Source organism: Porites lutea, chromosome 10 (assembly GCF_958299795.1).
Source record: "Porites lutea chromosome 10, jaPorLute2.1, whole genome shotgun sequence".
Classification (NCBI taxonomy): domain Eukaryota; kingdom Metazoa; phylum Cnidaria; class Anthozoa; order Scleractinia; family Poritidae; genus Porites; species Porites lutea.
In genome coordinates, this window is record NC_133210.1 from 1,329,846 (window position 1) to 1,345,561 (window position 15,716).

The 15,716-nt window shown below is 39.0% G+C and overlaps 1 protein-coding gene across 1 annotated transcript in view; it reads right to left on the reverse strand.

The window, feature by feature from the left end:
• The window catches only part of LOC140951354 (uncharacterized), a 43,444-nt gene that overhangs the window by 15,776 nt on the left and 11,952 nt on the right, over positions 1 to 15,716 (reverse strand). Inside the window, exons 13-36 of the mRNA XM_073400620.1 lie at positions 15,301 to 15,375; positions 14,915 to 14,998; positions 14,756 to 14,821; positions 14,458 to 14,562; positions 14,210 to 14,314; positions 13,708 to 13,812; positions 13,440 to 13,535; positions 12,469 to 12,738; positions 11,821 to 11,937; positions 10,598 to 10,702; positions 9,748 to 9,957; positions 9,328 to 9,537; positions 8,748 to 8,957; positions 8,415 to 8,519; positions 7,518 to 7,622; positions 7,219 to 7,323; positions 6,655 to 6,741; positions 6,254 to 6,358; positions 5,742 to 5,846; positions 5,401 to 5,505; positions 3,520 to 3,624; positions 2,938 to 3,021; positions 892 to 975; positions 32 to 115 (exon numbers count right to left, since the gene is read on the reverse strand). Coding sequence (XP_073256721.1) covers positions 32 to 115; positions 892 to 975; positions 2,938 to 3,021; positions 3,520 to 3,624; positions 5,401 to 5,505; positions 5,742 to 5,846; positions 6,254 to 6,358; positions 6,655 to 6,741; positions 7,219 to 7,323; positions 7,518 to 7,622; positions 8,415 to 8,519; positions 8,748 to 8,957; positions 9,328 to 9,537; positions 9,748 to 9,957; positions 10,598 to 10,702; positions 11,821 to 11,937; positions 12,469 to 12,738; positions 13,440 to 13,535; positions 13,708 to 13,812; positions 14,210 to 14,314; positions 14,458 to 14,562; positions 14,756 to 14,821; positions 14,915 to 14,998; positions 15,301 to 15,375 — 2,832 coding nt within the window. The remainder of the gene's footprint in view (positions 1 to 31; positions 116 to 891; positions 976 to 2,937; positions 3,022 to 3,519; positions 3,625 to 5,400; positions 5,506 to 5,741; positions 5,847 to 6,253; positions 6,359 to 6,654; positions 6,742 to 7,218; positions 7,324 to 7,517; positions 7,623 to 8,414; positions 8,520 to 8,747; positions 8,958 to 9,327; positions 9,538 to 9,747; positions 9,958 to 10,597; positions 10,703 to 11,820; positions 11,938 to 12,468; positions 12,739 to 13,439; positions 13,536 to 13,707; positions 13,813 to 14,209; positions 14,315 to 14,457; positions 14,563 to 14,755; positions 14,822 to 14,914; positions 14,999 to 15,300; positions 15,376 to 15,716) is intronic.

Here is a 15,716-nt window from a genome sequence, read left to right on the forward strand (position 1 = left end):
ATACGTAATAACGAGATTTGACTGCACCAACCTTGTGTTCCTTAGACAGTGCGTCAAACTGCACGTGCAAATCATCTAACTCCTCATGAAGTCGCTCTATATAATCATTCAATTCCTACAAAAAAATGACTCCGATTGAGTAGAGTTTTGGTGAAGAAGGCTTCGAACATCGCGCAGTTTCTAAAACCAAAAAATTTGTGGGCAAAATGGCGATATATAAACATCAATAACATATCAGTGATATTTCTCGTGAAACGTGACAACTTCGTGCCACAACTTTCAAATTGCGGGCTACGTCACGCTATTTTAAATAAAACAGTAAAATAAATAAAACAGGTAACGGAAACTGAAAATGAAAGAAAAAACAATTGAAAAAAAAGGAATAAGTCAAGGAATAAAGAGAGGTTTGTCAAAACTATAAGCAAACTCTGAACTAAAAGGTTAAAAAGTACTGGCGTGACTTTGATTGTCAATGAAAATTTCGTGTCACGCAATTCTTTAGAAGCCAATTGTTTTAGACAAAAATTTATAATGGAAGCACCCCAGCAGGAGTTTCCAACTAAAATGTTGCCCAAGTTAGTTTTAACTTTCACATCGGTAGATAGCCGAATCTTTCTTTGAACTCACTCTAAAGAACGAAAGTCACTAATCAGTCATACAACTGAGCTGTAATTGCCTGTCTTTCAATCATATAAAATGAAGTACTTCCCTGTAGCACACTGTTTGTTTGTCCACTCTGTGAAGTAGCAGCAAGTACTTTTGAAACCTTCGAGCTTTCAGGTGACCATTTGAACAAAACAACTACAGTGCAGTCGGTTCGTCATTAACTATTTTCCAAAATTATGGCCCAGTTAAGTTGTTCTTAAGAATTCAATTACAACAATATTTTACCTTTTTCTCTCTGAGTTCATCATTGTATTTAATTTGAAGATCATCGTGCGTTCTAAACAGTTCTTCAATCTCCGCCTCTTGGTGCTAAACAAAACAAACAAGGCGTTGCAATGTACAGAACTATCACAAAGGTTTGCAAAATAAAGGGGACTGGTATATATATTCCTTAAATTAGCAAGATTAGCAAGTTGGCGGTGCTATTTAAGCTGTAATCCAGAGCAAATACGTTACGTTTCGGGCAAAATCACACGCTATAGAGAAACCTGTACACCTACGTAGTCGGGGGTAAATTTGATGTGGGTATGCACAGTGTGCATGAGAAATAAATATTGTCGATCGATTCTTTTATGAGTAGAACAATAACTTAGAACATATTTCACTTTAACACTGACTAAAACCCCATTTACACGCGCTAAAAAAATCGGCACGGCACGCCAAATTTTTGGCACCGTGCCTCGTTTACCCTTGCCGAGACTACCACCAGGAGGTAGTCTCGGCACACATCAAATTTTGAGCACTGTTGCCATATTACATGTGGGAGCGATAAGTTTACACGTCGAAAATTGGGAGTGCCGTGCCTTAAAATCGTCAACACGGTGCCAAAAATTTGGCGTGCCGTGCCGATGTTTTTAGCGCGTGTAAATGGGGTTTAAACCAACGGCCAGTTGTTCAAAAGCTGGATAGCGCGCTATACATCCGATAAATCACTATTTAGCGGATAAGTACAAGGGAAGGCAATTGCACTATCCACTGGATAGAGATTTATTCGGTGGATAGTGATATCTACCTTTTGAACAACTGGGGCCTGAACATTAAGAAATGGAGAGCTTAAATATGACGCATTCCTAACTACCGTTTCTATGTTTACATTACCTGTCAATACTCTTATAAACAGTCCACCTATAATTCTTCGACGATCTTATACACAAATCGATATCCTTCTTCACAATAATATAACCGATAAATTATTTCAAAAACATTTCATAAAAAATGCGGCTTTTAACAAACTACTTACACGCTCGGAGACAAAACATTTATCAACTTCTCCGAAGTACTCCAAGGATTCTACGAACTGTTTTGTTGCTAACAAACCATCGGGTGAAAAGAGAAAACCGCTAAAACTAAACAACGCACCTACGTGAATTTTTCAAAATCGTAAAATCCTTGCAAACGAAACTTCAGGTATACTTCCAAGAAGAGTTGTGAACAAACCCGGTCCGAAGCGCATGATTACCTCGACAAATACAAATATTATGCAAATTTCCAACAAAATCCCTTTGTTGAAACTTCATCTAAGAAGACAATAACGTGGCGGGATTCAACCAACAGGTGATGACAGGAAAAATAAATCATTAAAACGCTTGTTTTCAATTCAAATACTGTTATTCAGAATAAATGCTTTTCTCATGACAGTGACACTCGTTTAGCAAACCTCACGAATTGCAAAAGCTTTCTAACAAAATTCTAACAAAGTCGCAAAACTGACAACCGTCTTCGCTGTCAAGCGTAAATTCATCAATTCCCACGCAACATTGACTATTTAGGTAAAGTGAGAGTACTTAGTGTAAATTTTTAGTTTGTACATCAGCTGTTAAAATAACTTTACTGGGGGGATGGGGCAGGATGTTTTTATTTCGATCCCATGATACCCAAAAAACCACGATTAATCCCTCGTTCAGTTTTCACTGTTTTGGTATCGTAAACTTTGAGTTAAAGACTAACAATCGTCGTTTGCAGAGCCTGCAGGGAAGGCGCAAAAAGCCGGCAAGAGAGACTGAAAGGACGAGAAAAAAATGCAAAAGTAAAAGGAAGAGGGAGGGGAGGGAGAGTCCCTCCCTCCCAATCCCCCTCCCTTTCCGCCACCTATTTCTTTCGCGCCTACCACGCTGGCTCTCATTTGCAAGATTCAGTGTAAAGAGAAGAAAGCCTTTTAACACAGCTTCAGCCTTGAAAAGTCGGGCTGATTTCTGAGAAACATAAGGTATATGAGTGTGGAGAGGAGAGGAACTTTATATAACCATGATATAACAAGAATAAAATGCTTACCGCTTTTTCCTCGTTCGCTTCATTCAATTCTTTTGAAAGCTGCTTAGCCTTGTTTTCCATTTCTTGGATTACTTGCCGTGACTCCTGAAAGAACAAAACAGTAGCAATTATTGTTTTTTAACCAGGCAAGGCTGACAAACTAACCAAACGCGTGGACTTCAAGCGAAAACCTTGTTTGACCACTCACATTACTGCCATAAATTTTAAAGTTTTCATGTGAAGCCGGTTATTGGCTGAGAAAATTTGTTATGTATAAAGTGAAACGTGGCCCAATCTGTCGAAAGCTGTCGGTGGGTACTTCTCCATGCAATAACGTAGCTCAATATTAAGCTTTTCTTGGGTCATCAAAACGATAAAAACGAGGTATAAAGTCATCCAGCGTTTGAACATAACTGCAAAACAGAAGACGGAAAAAATAGCGAAAGTCAAATTTGATTTGCAATTACAAAATGCTTTGTTGTTCGTGAATTCTTCTTAAATCAGTCTCCCACGTTACCTAGCAGCAAATCAATGGGCCAACGATTCAAAAACATGGATAACTGATTCCTTCTGTAGACTTAATTCGCTAGAAGCCGGACAAACCTCAAGTTTGATGTTAAGTGTTTTCTGCTGTTCCTCAGTAATAACAAGCGACTGTTTAGCTTGCTCGCTGTTATTTTGGGTAACACTCAGCTGCTGACGCAGATTCTACAAGGCAAGAAAACAAATTGAAATAAAGAAAATCTATCATGTTTTTTCCTTTGAAAACAGAATTCCTTTCGCACAGCTCGCGACTCCTTTACTCGCGCCGTGCCAAATACATATAAAGGTATAATTTTCGCGCGCTTTTTCGGTCACTCTCCGACCCAAACCTCCCAGTTTAAACCAATACCGAGTAAAATAACCTCATAAAAATTCCTTAACAAGGAATGAATATTTGATTTGACACTGCCATAGTTAGGGTGCACAGGATACCTTCACTTATGAGTAGATATGCCCAACGTTTTCCAGTGAAATTATCACTCAGGGACAAGGAAATAGGAGTGCATTATTTTAGTTGTAATCTTGATTTGATACCCGGGGTCGGAGACACACCTCTGTACAAACTCTACTTCAGTTCCATCCCCAAGATTCGCTACTTGACGTATCCACATAGAGGACACTAGCTTCTCTTTAATTCAAAATGTGAGAGTTTTCGGTTTCCATTAGTTTCATCACCAGAAGCCAGGAAAACGACAAACAAGGCAGCTGAAGGGAAAAAGTAGTTGGGAGGAAGCTCGACTGATCGTCAACACCCCACAAAGAAACATACGCAAGCTTTTCTTATAACAAACTTTGTTTAAAGTGTTAAACAAGGTTTCTCGTGATTGACAGTAAGATGAGTTTACCCACACCCGAAGAACTAATAATACAAAAAGTACAAGAAAAGAGATCACTAGGACAACTGAAAACAGTGGGTGGGGCCGCTCATGATTTAGATGTACCCTAAAGGAACCTACACTGCTCCAGTAATACAACACAGAGCATCTCATAGTCGATACTCAAAAAGTAACGCAAAATCTTTCAGAACTTCACTGAAGTCTGCAGTGTAATGGAAGCGCTATGTGACACACAAGTGTAACGACTACGAAGAAAGCAACCAACACCAGTAAGAAATCAACTCAAGCGAGAATAAAACACAAACGTGCCTCCTTTCAATAAACACCGTTAACAGCATTCTAAAAACTCCCAAGGAACTAATATTTTACTGGTTAACAGCCATAGCAGGGTCAGACAAGAGACCATGATTAAACAGCAATTCACAAATAAAACCAAAACTTCAAATATTTATGGGCAAACATCATGGAAAGGGAGCGAATCACACTCACCAAGACTGAATGCAATCACTTATAAAACTGATAAAAGCAAAATAAGGCAGTCCAGACACAGCGAGCCATAAGAATTGCTGTAACAATATACAAGTCAATGACGTTGGAATGCAAGGTTAGCAAAATAAGCAAAGCGCAAATTTTTACAAGAAAGTAGAAGTGAAAACAGATTACGCGTTATGGAAGAAACATTTTGACGTAACGGCCACTTAAAATTGTGAAAGGTTGCGGGTTCGTGTTTTTTTAAAGACGCTTTTGTGTTTGACAAACAGAACTTAGGCAAGAGAGTCTGCAGCTTTGAAAATTGGGCGAGGAAAAATGCAATTGACAGTCTCAAAAGAAGACTGAAAAACAAAAATCCAATTTTGAATAGTCTTTAAATGTTACGACAGACAAAGCTTACAGCGATAGGGGAAACAGTGTGGCTGTTTAAGAGTTCTGTTACTCTCTAGTTGCGCAAAAACGCAGACAAATATTTTAGTTCTTTCTGTCCTTTTTGCAACGTAATATTGCCTTTCGCAATTCAAAATGGCAACACCACATCAAAATGATAAAGTGACAAGCGATGAAAGACCAGTCAGTGGAGCACGCATGCGTCGGTTAAAAAGATCAGTACCGTAGTCAAGCTTTGCTCCTGAAGAAAGTTGTCTTGCAGAGCGATGAGTTCGTTGACAAGTGTGCTCTTCTCTTGTAAAACAGACAAGAGTTGTGAATTCAGACCCTGAAAAACGGCAGGCAGGCAAAGTGACGTCACTGAATCAGAATCAAGGGTGAATGTTAGCGCACGTGCAATACTAGTCAGAGTTTCTTTGACAAAAGAAATAGCTCATAAGCAATCCTGGTGGACATCTTCAGTACCACTTCAATATCATTGGAGAAAACGTAGCGCAGCTTTTAATAGGTTCAGGTTATTTCTTTAATGAGCCAAACAAGTTCTAATACAACAGTGTTAGTTACCTCCTGAGCGCCCTCAGCAGTTTGTAGCGAGTCTCTCAGTTTCTTGGCGTGGCTTTCAAGAGAGATATTTTCCTCTGATAATGCTGTCAACTGGCTCTTCACGTCCTTAAGAACAACGAAGAAACAGGTATTACGAAAGGAGTATGATTAAATATCTTTTTTACCTTCTTTGTTCTTCTTTCGCTTGAGAATGGAACGACTGTTAGGGGTGGTGACTGGGGAGGTTCTGTGTAACTAGAGGGGTGGGTAAGGGGTTAATGACAGTGTTTCTAGTGACAAGTACGTAAACGTCAATATGACCCTTGCCTTTAAGGTGTACTCTTGCATGGATAACAAATGTTCGCTAGTGTTGTACAACTAAAGAATTCCCCCTACAGGACAAAAATTTGTAAATTACACCCGGAAATCCATGAAACGTACTCAACCATCCGTTTAAATCAAATTCAATGCATTCAAGAACTTAGTTGCGGAAAAGAAAAAGAAATATAAGATAAAATAATTATCTTTTTCACCTGAAGGTTTTCTTCAGCTGCCCCAAGCTTCTCTTCACCTGTTTTAAGTTTTTCTTCTAAGGCCATTTTCTCCTCAGAGACAGTCGCCAGTTGTTTTGTTAAATTCTTTAAAGAATTCCAAAATGGAAAAAAATTAATCTACCATCACGATAAAACAAACGATAGAAGCTGTAAATTCAAATTTTTCTCCATGTGTCCTTAATTAGAAGCAAATGAGTTTGGGAACAGGGTGACATCTGTCTTGCCAACAGCTTTTCCCTGTCGTGAAAATGAAGTAACCGAAACATTAAACTTCAAAGAAGCCGTGATCACGGGGCCATTCAATAAGAAAAATGGAAAAGAACATTATGATTTATGAAATTGAGAAACACATAATAAAATAGCCATAATGACTGAATTACCTCATTCATTTGTTGGAGTTGCTGTTGTCTCTCCTTTTCTGCAGATTCCGTCTTCTCTTGGAGTTCTGCTAGTTTTACATTCAGCTCCTGAGTAACAAAAATATACACTAGTGAGTAGTGATCTTACGATATCAGACAGATGTCTGGAAAAGACCGTAAAAGGACCAATTATTTGAGAGGTTACGAACTCAGTTTTCACTTAACGGTAAATAATAAAAATATTCATAACTTAAAACCTTAGCCTTTTGATTGGTAATTTGATAGTACTTTCTAAACCAGGATGTACAGAAGGTTGACAAACATGGGCGAACTTTCTCAACTAAGAAAACAACAAACAGAACAAAAAAAAAAGAAGCGAGCCACAGAACTCACTTCAGGAAAACCTCGTTCCCAGGTTCTCTCTCCTATCCGTTTCTACGGAGCGACGGGTAGGAGAGAACCCTGGGAACGAGGTTGGCTTCAGGAAAAGCAAGAAAGACACCAGAAGCTACTGGAAGGGCTGCAAAGATTACGTGAGCGCAGTTATTGTCTTGAATATCTATGAATATGACACGTGCTTCTGACCTGTTTATCTTGTAGAGCTGTATTGAGATCCTGTTCCAAATCGTTCGCCTTACTCTGCATCATTCTCAGTTCTTCTTCCTTTTGTAACAAACTCTGTTCAAGATCCTATTGATTAAAACAAAAACTTGATTATAAATCTTGATAAAGACTTTCTTAAGCCTGTCTGGTCTACTATATACTATAAGCACACCAAACGTAGCAGCCGTGCGAAACTCCCCTTTCCAGGGGGTCGGGACGAAACGCTTGTCGCGACTCCTCGCGTGGTTCGTTCCTTCTACTCTCTTGCAAGGAGCCTCTACCTTGTTGACAGTTTCTCCATTTCTCCTCATTTCATCCAAAGACTGGATTGTTTTTTCTAGATGCACACTATTCTGAACAGTTTCCTGGAGGGTCTTGGACTGCTCCTGTTGAATAAAACAGCATATGGTTGCCATAAATTTGGGCAGCATTCCTTTTAAACAACCCCGTTCAATCGCCGGCTGCATGGTTAGTTCAATTGCTTGGGTGCCAAACTTCAGAGAGACAGGCCTGGTGGCCATTTCTGGAAAGCCCCGATGGCTGAACGGCCCGAAATGAAATTTTGACATCAAAATCGAACGAAAACAAGCGCGGTTCTTAGCTAACAAACTAGTCCATTTGTTTTGTTAACTGATAGTTTTATCATATTATCGTCGATACTATTAAAACCTCGTTCTTCGACGCAAACAGAAACAGCTTTCCTGGCCCGTTAATTATTGGGACTTTAGCATGGAACAATGGGCCCCTGGGTTTGAATCCTGGCCAGACAACACTCAGAAGGATGTGTTGCCATTTCTTAATACCTAGAAATGGTGCGTTTTGCTGGTCAGAAGCTCTTTTAATGACACTCCATGGGACGTAAAAGAACAACTAACAACGTAACGATCTCTTGGAGTAACCACCGCTATACAGATGTTTATCTCTCTGGGCACTTTTGCACTTTCGTTAGCCTGACCAACTCAATACCGATATAAATCCTGAAAAAACGTAAACCCTTGAGTTTGTTTGGAGTTTCTATCTCGTCAAAAGGAAAACACGAAAACGAGAACGATATCGATCCGTTCTGTTTATCGCCAAGTTTCCTTTGTGGCGGGCCTCTGTCTTGAGCAACCATCACCAAACACGGACCGTTCAAACTTCTAATATCGTATTAAATAGGAATAGATGAGTTCTCTTACTTGATATTTCCTCTCGGAATCATGCAGCATTCTTTCCAAGCTTTCAACCATACCCTGAAGCTTGTTGTCTTCAGACGATGAGCTTTTGATCTGATCCCAAAGTTCCTGGGAAAGAAAACAGAAGAAAAATTTCGTTTCAACATGGATAATAGAGTACCTCCCTCGTCGTTGTTGTTGTATTTTGTTGTCTTGTTTGTTTTCTCCATTATTATCGTTTACACAAGGCAATTCGGAAATCTGTCATACACTGTACGTTCGACTACTCTTAAAAATGCAAAAGTTAACCGAAAACTGTACAATTTGTTCCAACGTTTTTGATGTGCTGACACTAACTTGTTTTTCCTTTTCCACAGTTTGCAAAGTCTCCTTTAACAACACCACTTCATTTTCAGTTGCTGTTTTCTCTTTTGTAAGTGAAGTCACTTTCTCTTGTAACACTTTGTTTTCATTTTCAACTGAAGAAATTCTCTCTTCCAGTGTGGACACATCACTAAGCAGGCCATTCTTTTCCTGAGTTAAACTCTGCAAAGTACTGTTTAATCCCTGTGGGAGAAGAGCAGATGGGACACAAAGAGGGCTAGGTGAGCTTGCTTTAAGGCTAAGTAAATCAAGTAAATATCCCCCATCCCCATTTATCCACGACGGTTCCTCCGTATCTAAGTGGTTAACGCGCTCCGCTAGTGCTGTGGGAGTCACGGGTTCAAATCTTTCCCTTGTCCCGTGCTCGTGACGTAACAACTATAGCATGCGAGCAAACTCTCCCATTATGGCGAGCGAAGCGACCCGCAAGGGAACCCGCGAACGAGCGGCGTCTGTCTTCGCGTGCGGCTCTTGCGTGACTTCTCGCGACTCCCGGAAATGGAGAGCTTGTTCGCAGGACACAAAAACTATTTCATGTTTTCTGAAAACGTACCTGTTTCTCCGTTTCTAATGTTTGCAAAGCGTCTTTCAAGGAAGCTACTAGGTTTTCACTTGCACTCTTTTCTTCAGTTAATGCTCCTAATTTCTCCTCCAACTCTTTCCTTTCGCTATCAGTCGATGATATGTTCTCTTCTAAACTAGACACCCTGTTGAACAAATCCTTATTCTCTTGCGCGGAACATCCCAGTTTGTTGCTCAATTCCTGTGTTTGAGAAAGCACTTGACAGTTGGTCATTTAGGTTCAGAATCACGCTAGTGTTTAACAAACACTACATTTGTCTTTCCTTCCTGTTGCAGAGTCGAAAAGAAAGAGTGCTAACAGTATCACTTGTTTTATCTTCATGCGTGTTATAGAAGCAATTGATGAATGAAAAATTTATAGAGAATCAGATTAATATAACTTTTGCATCACCTCTTTTTCCCTCTGTTCAATTTGAAGGTTCTCTTTCAGCTGAAGCAGTTGATTTTTTACAGACTGAAACTCGTCTTTAGAGTCCTTGAATTTCTTGTCAACGGCCTCCCTCTCTTCTGCTGCTGCCTTTAATTGTTTATCAAACAATTCTATTTTGCTCAACAGTTCATCTCGCTGATGAGTAACGGTCTTCAACTGTTCTTGTAGGTCCTTCATGAGAAAAGAAACACATTCTTAATTGTCAGAGATTTCCACTCAGACCTTCTCTTGAACTGCTGACTTATGTGCGTAGTCACATGGGTATTATACAATGTGCTGGGCCCGGTTCCTGAATGGCCGATTAGCGCTAATCCAGGATTAAAATTTTGTTCCACGGTTTGTCTTGACCTTCATATGCATTGTTTAGAGTAACATTTAATGTTGTCATTACTGTATCTCAGAGTGAAGGCTCAATAGTATTTTGTAAGCTTGAGTTACAAGTTCTTAGTAGAGAAAACCGTTCTTAACAATTTAGCTTAATCTTGCGTTAAACTCAACCATCATTCTAGGAACCGGGCCCCGAACTCTAAGAGCATTTTGATTGGCTGAAAGCTATAATCTTTAAGAGAAGACGTGCATGGATGAGGTCACGGGCAACTTTGTACCTCCTAACATATTTCGAGTTCACCTGTTGTCTATAACTGAAAAAAAAAACGGGTTGAAATGAAATCTTTATGTTTAAAGTAGACTCAGCCTCGTCATCAGAGTATCTCTTCTCCTCTCCTTCGCCTGACAAAATAACAGGTATCTAACCCCAACTAAACAAATAGGAGAAATTACTTTTGAGCCCTACAACTATACAAAGTCTTACTTGTTTCTGCGTTGATATGTCATTGTTTTCCTCTTTGGTAGATTTCAAGGCTTTTTCTAACTTTCCTTTTTCAGCGGCAAGTTTCTCCAGCTTCTTTTGGCTCTCCTACAGTAAATTTGCTCAAAATATTAGCTTTTCTCATAGCCTGATCCGTTCAGACCAGTTCGTGAAATCTCGGGCTGACTTTTCAAGTGGCTCTCACTCGAATTAAAAGTGCAGTCCAGTTGAACCTCCATTAAGACTTAAAGCCCTGAGAGTGATCAGCATCAAATTTCTCCTTATAATATCAATGCTTTGTAAAACAGAGTGGTCATGAGAATTTACGGACATGATCACACAAGATGAATTTGTTGATATTTTATCAACTTCTCCCCATTACTTCTGTAGGAGATGAATAGGGGCTAAAAATGAGAATTCACATTTTGATCTTAGGTTTTAAAGGGTTAAGCGGTAACGCTCGGGGTACCAGCAAGTGGCCGCTTAATGGAGGTTGGCCGCTCAGTAGAGGTTCGTCAGAAATTAGCAAAACCTTTAGAAGAATCATCACTATTTTGAAGCAAACACGCAACGGGAGTAGCATTACAGGCCCAATTGGTCGTCACCTTCCATCTTGGACTGCCCGCTTAGTAGAGGGTAGCCGCTTAAGGGGGGTTGGTTGACCTCTAATTTCCTGTGACACTGTTTAAGATGCTGTAAAAGGATGTTCTAACATTAGAGCCCATGGGAAAAAAGCTTAAAATACTCATTACGCTGTATTAGGTGATTTTAACTTTTCCAGACTTTTCCAAAACAATAATTTCTCTTTCCAGGCTCCACGTATAAAAATAAATATAAAATAAAGAAAAAAAGATCGATAGAAACCTTGACAAGCGCAGTAACCAAGTTTTTCCCATGATTCATTGCAGACGTGTAGTAATCACAGCTTAATGCGGACATAAAGAGATCTGAAGCTTCTCATTCTGCGATTGAATGTTTTCATCTTGACGAAATAAGCAATCAAATAAAATTTTACTTCTGGGAAAATTTTCACTTACCAATTTAGCACTAATTCACTAATTCACTTTCAGGTTTTAAAAGAAAAGGATAACAACTCCACACACCATTTCACCATTCTTCCAGACCTATTCCAGGCCGGGAACCTGGACGATTTTTTCAAGAATTCAAGTCTCTGTCGAACCCTGACTAAATTGTGATATTTTCCCTCTATTTTTTCTCACGCATACCTTGCTTCCTTTCCCGCACGTTTTAAAATGTTCTTCCCATTGTTTCTTGAGCGCATCATACGCGCTCTGTACTTTGTTTCTTTCACTCTGGGCAAACTGAAGCTGTTTCTGACCATCCTTCAAAGCAACAATAGCAATTTTAACATGATCATCTTCATATTAATAACAATTTAAAACATAATTAACCTAAAAGAACTACATGCCTATGTCTGACTACTAATTATTTTAAGCCATGTCCACTGTGTCGGATTAACCTACTTGCATTTACGGCTGTCCAAACGAAAGTGATTATTAAGCAGATTTACCAAAGACAATGCAACGTCCCACGAGAAAAAAAAGGCGCGGATAGGACTAAACCGACTTCTAGTGCGGAATTTGCCGCTCTGTGTGCGGCGTCGTAACTGTCGGTACGTTGTCTTTGCTAAGTCTGTGCCTCATTTATCCTTTACATGTACGAACTTATCCACCCTGGAGCTGACGGTTCACGAAAAAATTTGTTCACTATTGATCAAGTGTGGGCGGAAATATATCTTCAAAGATAGTGGAGTGAAACTCGCAACGAAACAAGAGTGGCTTCTCGTGGTCTACAAACGTTTGTTCGGATTTAAAACATAAATGGCCATGTCTCCACAATGGAGCCCTACTCACTTTATTTTTATCCAGTTCAGTTTTCAGTTCCTTCTCTTTCTGTGTCAACTCTGTTTTAACCGTTTTCTCCAGCTCAGCTGCCGACTCAGCTTGCTTCTTTAACTCCTGGTTTGCAAGGAAATTAACTTTTATTTCCTCTTTCAAATCATTAATGAGGTTCTCTCTCTTGGTATTCTCCGCAACAGATGCATCCAACTTTTCTTTCAGTTCACTTAGCGATTTTGTAAGTTGCGTCCTTTCTGATTTTAACTGTTCAATTTCGTTTGCAACCTATAGAAACAAACAAAAAAAAAAGCATCATGCATGATGTGTATTTCAAACCACAATTTCTGAGCACTGAAATATGAATAGACCAACTGCCTGGTCTCGCCCGAAGTACTTCTGTGACAAACTACTTCGAGCGCTTTCCATTTGTCAGAACTGGCTGGCATTGCGCAAGACCTGGCCAGTCAAAAGGAGAGTTCCACTTTTAATCAAAACTATCCAGCCACATCAGTTTATTCTTGAATAGTATAACGCTCGACAGTAGAGGGTTTTAGGCAAAATTTCGAGAAAAGGCTAACATTTTACTTTCAAAACGATTGGTCCGGCCGGCCGGTTCTGTTAGCCTGCATAACACTACAGCCGTTATCTTTTCACGCCAGACACGCGCGACGGTGAAAGGAGCAGATTACCCGGAAGGTGCCTTTCCCCGCCGCGCGTGTCTCGTGCTCCTCGCTCGCTTCGCGCTTGCCGTTGCTCGCCTGAAAAACGCGAAAAATAGCACCTGTTATACAGGCTAGCTCTGACTTCAAGTAAGCTCCCTTAGCAACCTTCACTGAGCCATAAACAGCCCAGGGCAACCTCGTTGCCGGGGGTTCTTCTTCACTTCCTCTCTCGAAAATGCAACAAAGAAAGCTGTATTTTGATTGCTTTTATTTAGAAAGCACCGAAATACTGAAGAAAGAATCTGCCATCGTTCATACATGTACCTTGACTTCTTCTTCGTAGTTCTGTTTTGTCTGTTCCTGATTTTTCTCTGTACTTTTCACAGCCAAAGTGATATCCTCAAGCTGGCCCTTCAGTAACTTAACATGCAATAAAATATAAGAGACGATTAAGACCCAATAATAACATGGAAAGAAAAGGGGAAAAATAATGGACGTACTTTAGCCTGCTTTTATAGAAATATTGCAAATTCCCTCTTTAGAAATTCTACTCAACAACAAAGTTATTGATTAATTAAAATACAACAGTTACCTCATTTTGTTGTAATATCTTATTATGCTCTTCCTGCAGAGACTTGAGTGAAAGACTGAGCTCGTCCTTTTCAAATACAACACACTCCAACTGTTTTTTCGACGCCTGCAGAAACAAAGAAAGCTTTATTAAGACACACAATGGATCTGGCGGTTTCCTTGCTTCGTTTTTCTCTATGTACGCTGGCTTTCCCTTCTCCTCAAAAACAAACACTTGCAACTTCCAATTCGATCTGGAACGCCCGGGCACATTTAAACGAGTTCTCGAAATACCTCAGTGCTTGTTGAGTTAGCAAGTTACAAAACATTACAATTCCTGAAACTTTTAAGTAAAAAAAAAAACAGTTAACTCTCGTCTTACGGATACCTCGTTATAAAATACCGTTCAAAAGTAAGTTAGCAGTCTTGTCTCGTGAGTAAAGACACAACTCTCATCTCGTCTCTGATAACTTAGTTTACGACATGATAAATAAGCACAATTGAAAAGTTAATCTCATCCTCACCTCATTATTTTCTGCAACATTTCTGTACTGTTGCTGAAGACCGGCCACTGAATCTTTCAACACCTCATTTTCAACAAAAAGTTTCTCAAATTCTTCCACAGTTTCCTTTTAAACAATTGATAAAGATTAGAAACTCAAAAACTTCTCTGCTTGTCGTTGATAATATCATAACAACACAACAACAAATCGTAAAACTGGATCTTTGATGAAAGTGTTTATGAAACGAGTTGTCATAACAGAAAAATTACCTTATTCTTCTGTTCCACAGCTTGTAATTCCTTTCTACTTTCATTTAAAGCCGCTTCTATGTCTTCCCTTTCAATTTTTACAACTGAAATTGTCTTCCTCAACTCCTAAAGAACATTTCAAAAGTCTTTATCAAAAACAATTCACATGTGGCACTTGCAGCAAAGGACACGTAAAACAAGAAAACAAGAGCTTGAAGGAATGAGCATGAATGAGTTTAATAACAATTCAAACGCCAAATTTTTCTGTTAATGACAAGTTTTGTTGATTGATGATGACAAACTGAAGCAAGTAAGATACCTTGACAGACATCTTGCTCAAATCTTCTTGCGATGAACTCATTTCTTTTAACTTGCTCTTCAGCCTCTAAACATTTCAAATAAGAACAGAAAAATACCATTAGATATCTTTCAACTTCACGTTAAATGCCTTTGGAGCCATTAGTACTGAAACACTTACATCATGATTAACCTTGAGCGTTTTAAGAGATTTCAGAGCTTTCTCCTTTTCTGCCTTGACTTTGTTGAGTTGATCACCAAGCTCCTGTATAATGCCCAATATAAACAAAAATAACATTAATAAAGTGCTGCACAAAACTTCTTCGCAAGCTGTATTTTATAACCACTTCATTCCGAAGACTTTTACAGATTTGACGGAACACAATAAGAAGAACATTATTAATTAGCCAATAAAATGGGTTTTAAACAAAACATGCAAAACACGCTTCATTCAGAAAGTTTGCAAAAAAGGGAATGGATAACACAAGTACTCTTACATATATTATTGACACAGTGAAAGCTTTCCCTGTGCAAAACGCCCTTAAGAATTTTTATTCGTCATCTTACCTTCACATAAAACTTGTTTTCTTCGCACTCGTTGACTGCAGTCTCTAAATTTTCTTCAACTTCCTGCTGATGAGACTGGAGATAAAAGACTCAACAGTTAGGATAAAGCTATAAAACGTTCCCTTACAAATTCCACCATTTCGAGAGGGCGACCTCAAAGAAATGGATTACTTTGATGTTAAAAAATTCTGTAAAATTAACCTTATGGATTTTTAAATTAAGGAACTTAGAAAAATATCTGCATTTGAATCTGAGTGCTGTAAACATGTATGAAAAGTTGAGAAATCAAGTGTGTTTTTTATTGTTTGTTTGTTTGTTGGTTTTTTTTGGACAAAGGTAACATTTTTTCATCAGACACACTACTATAAAACTCGATGTAACAACCTAAGCGCTTACAATTCCATTGTCATAAAACG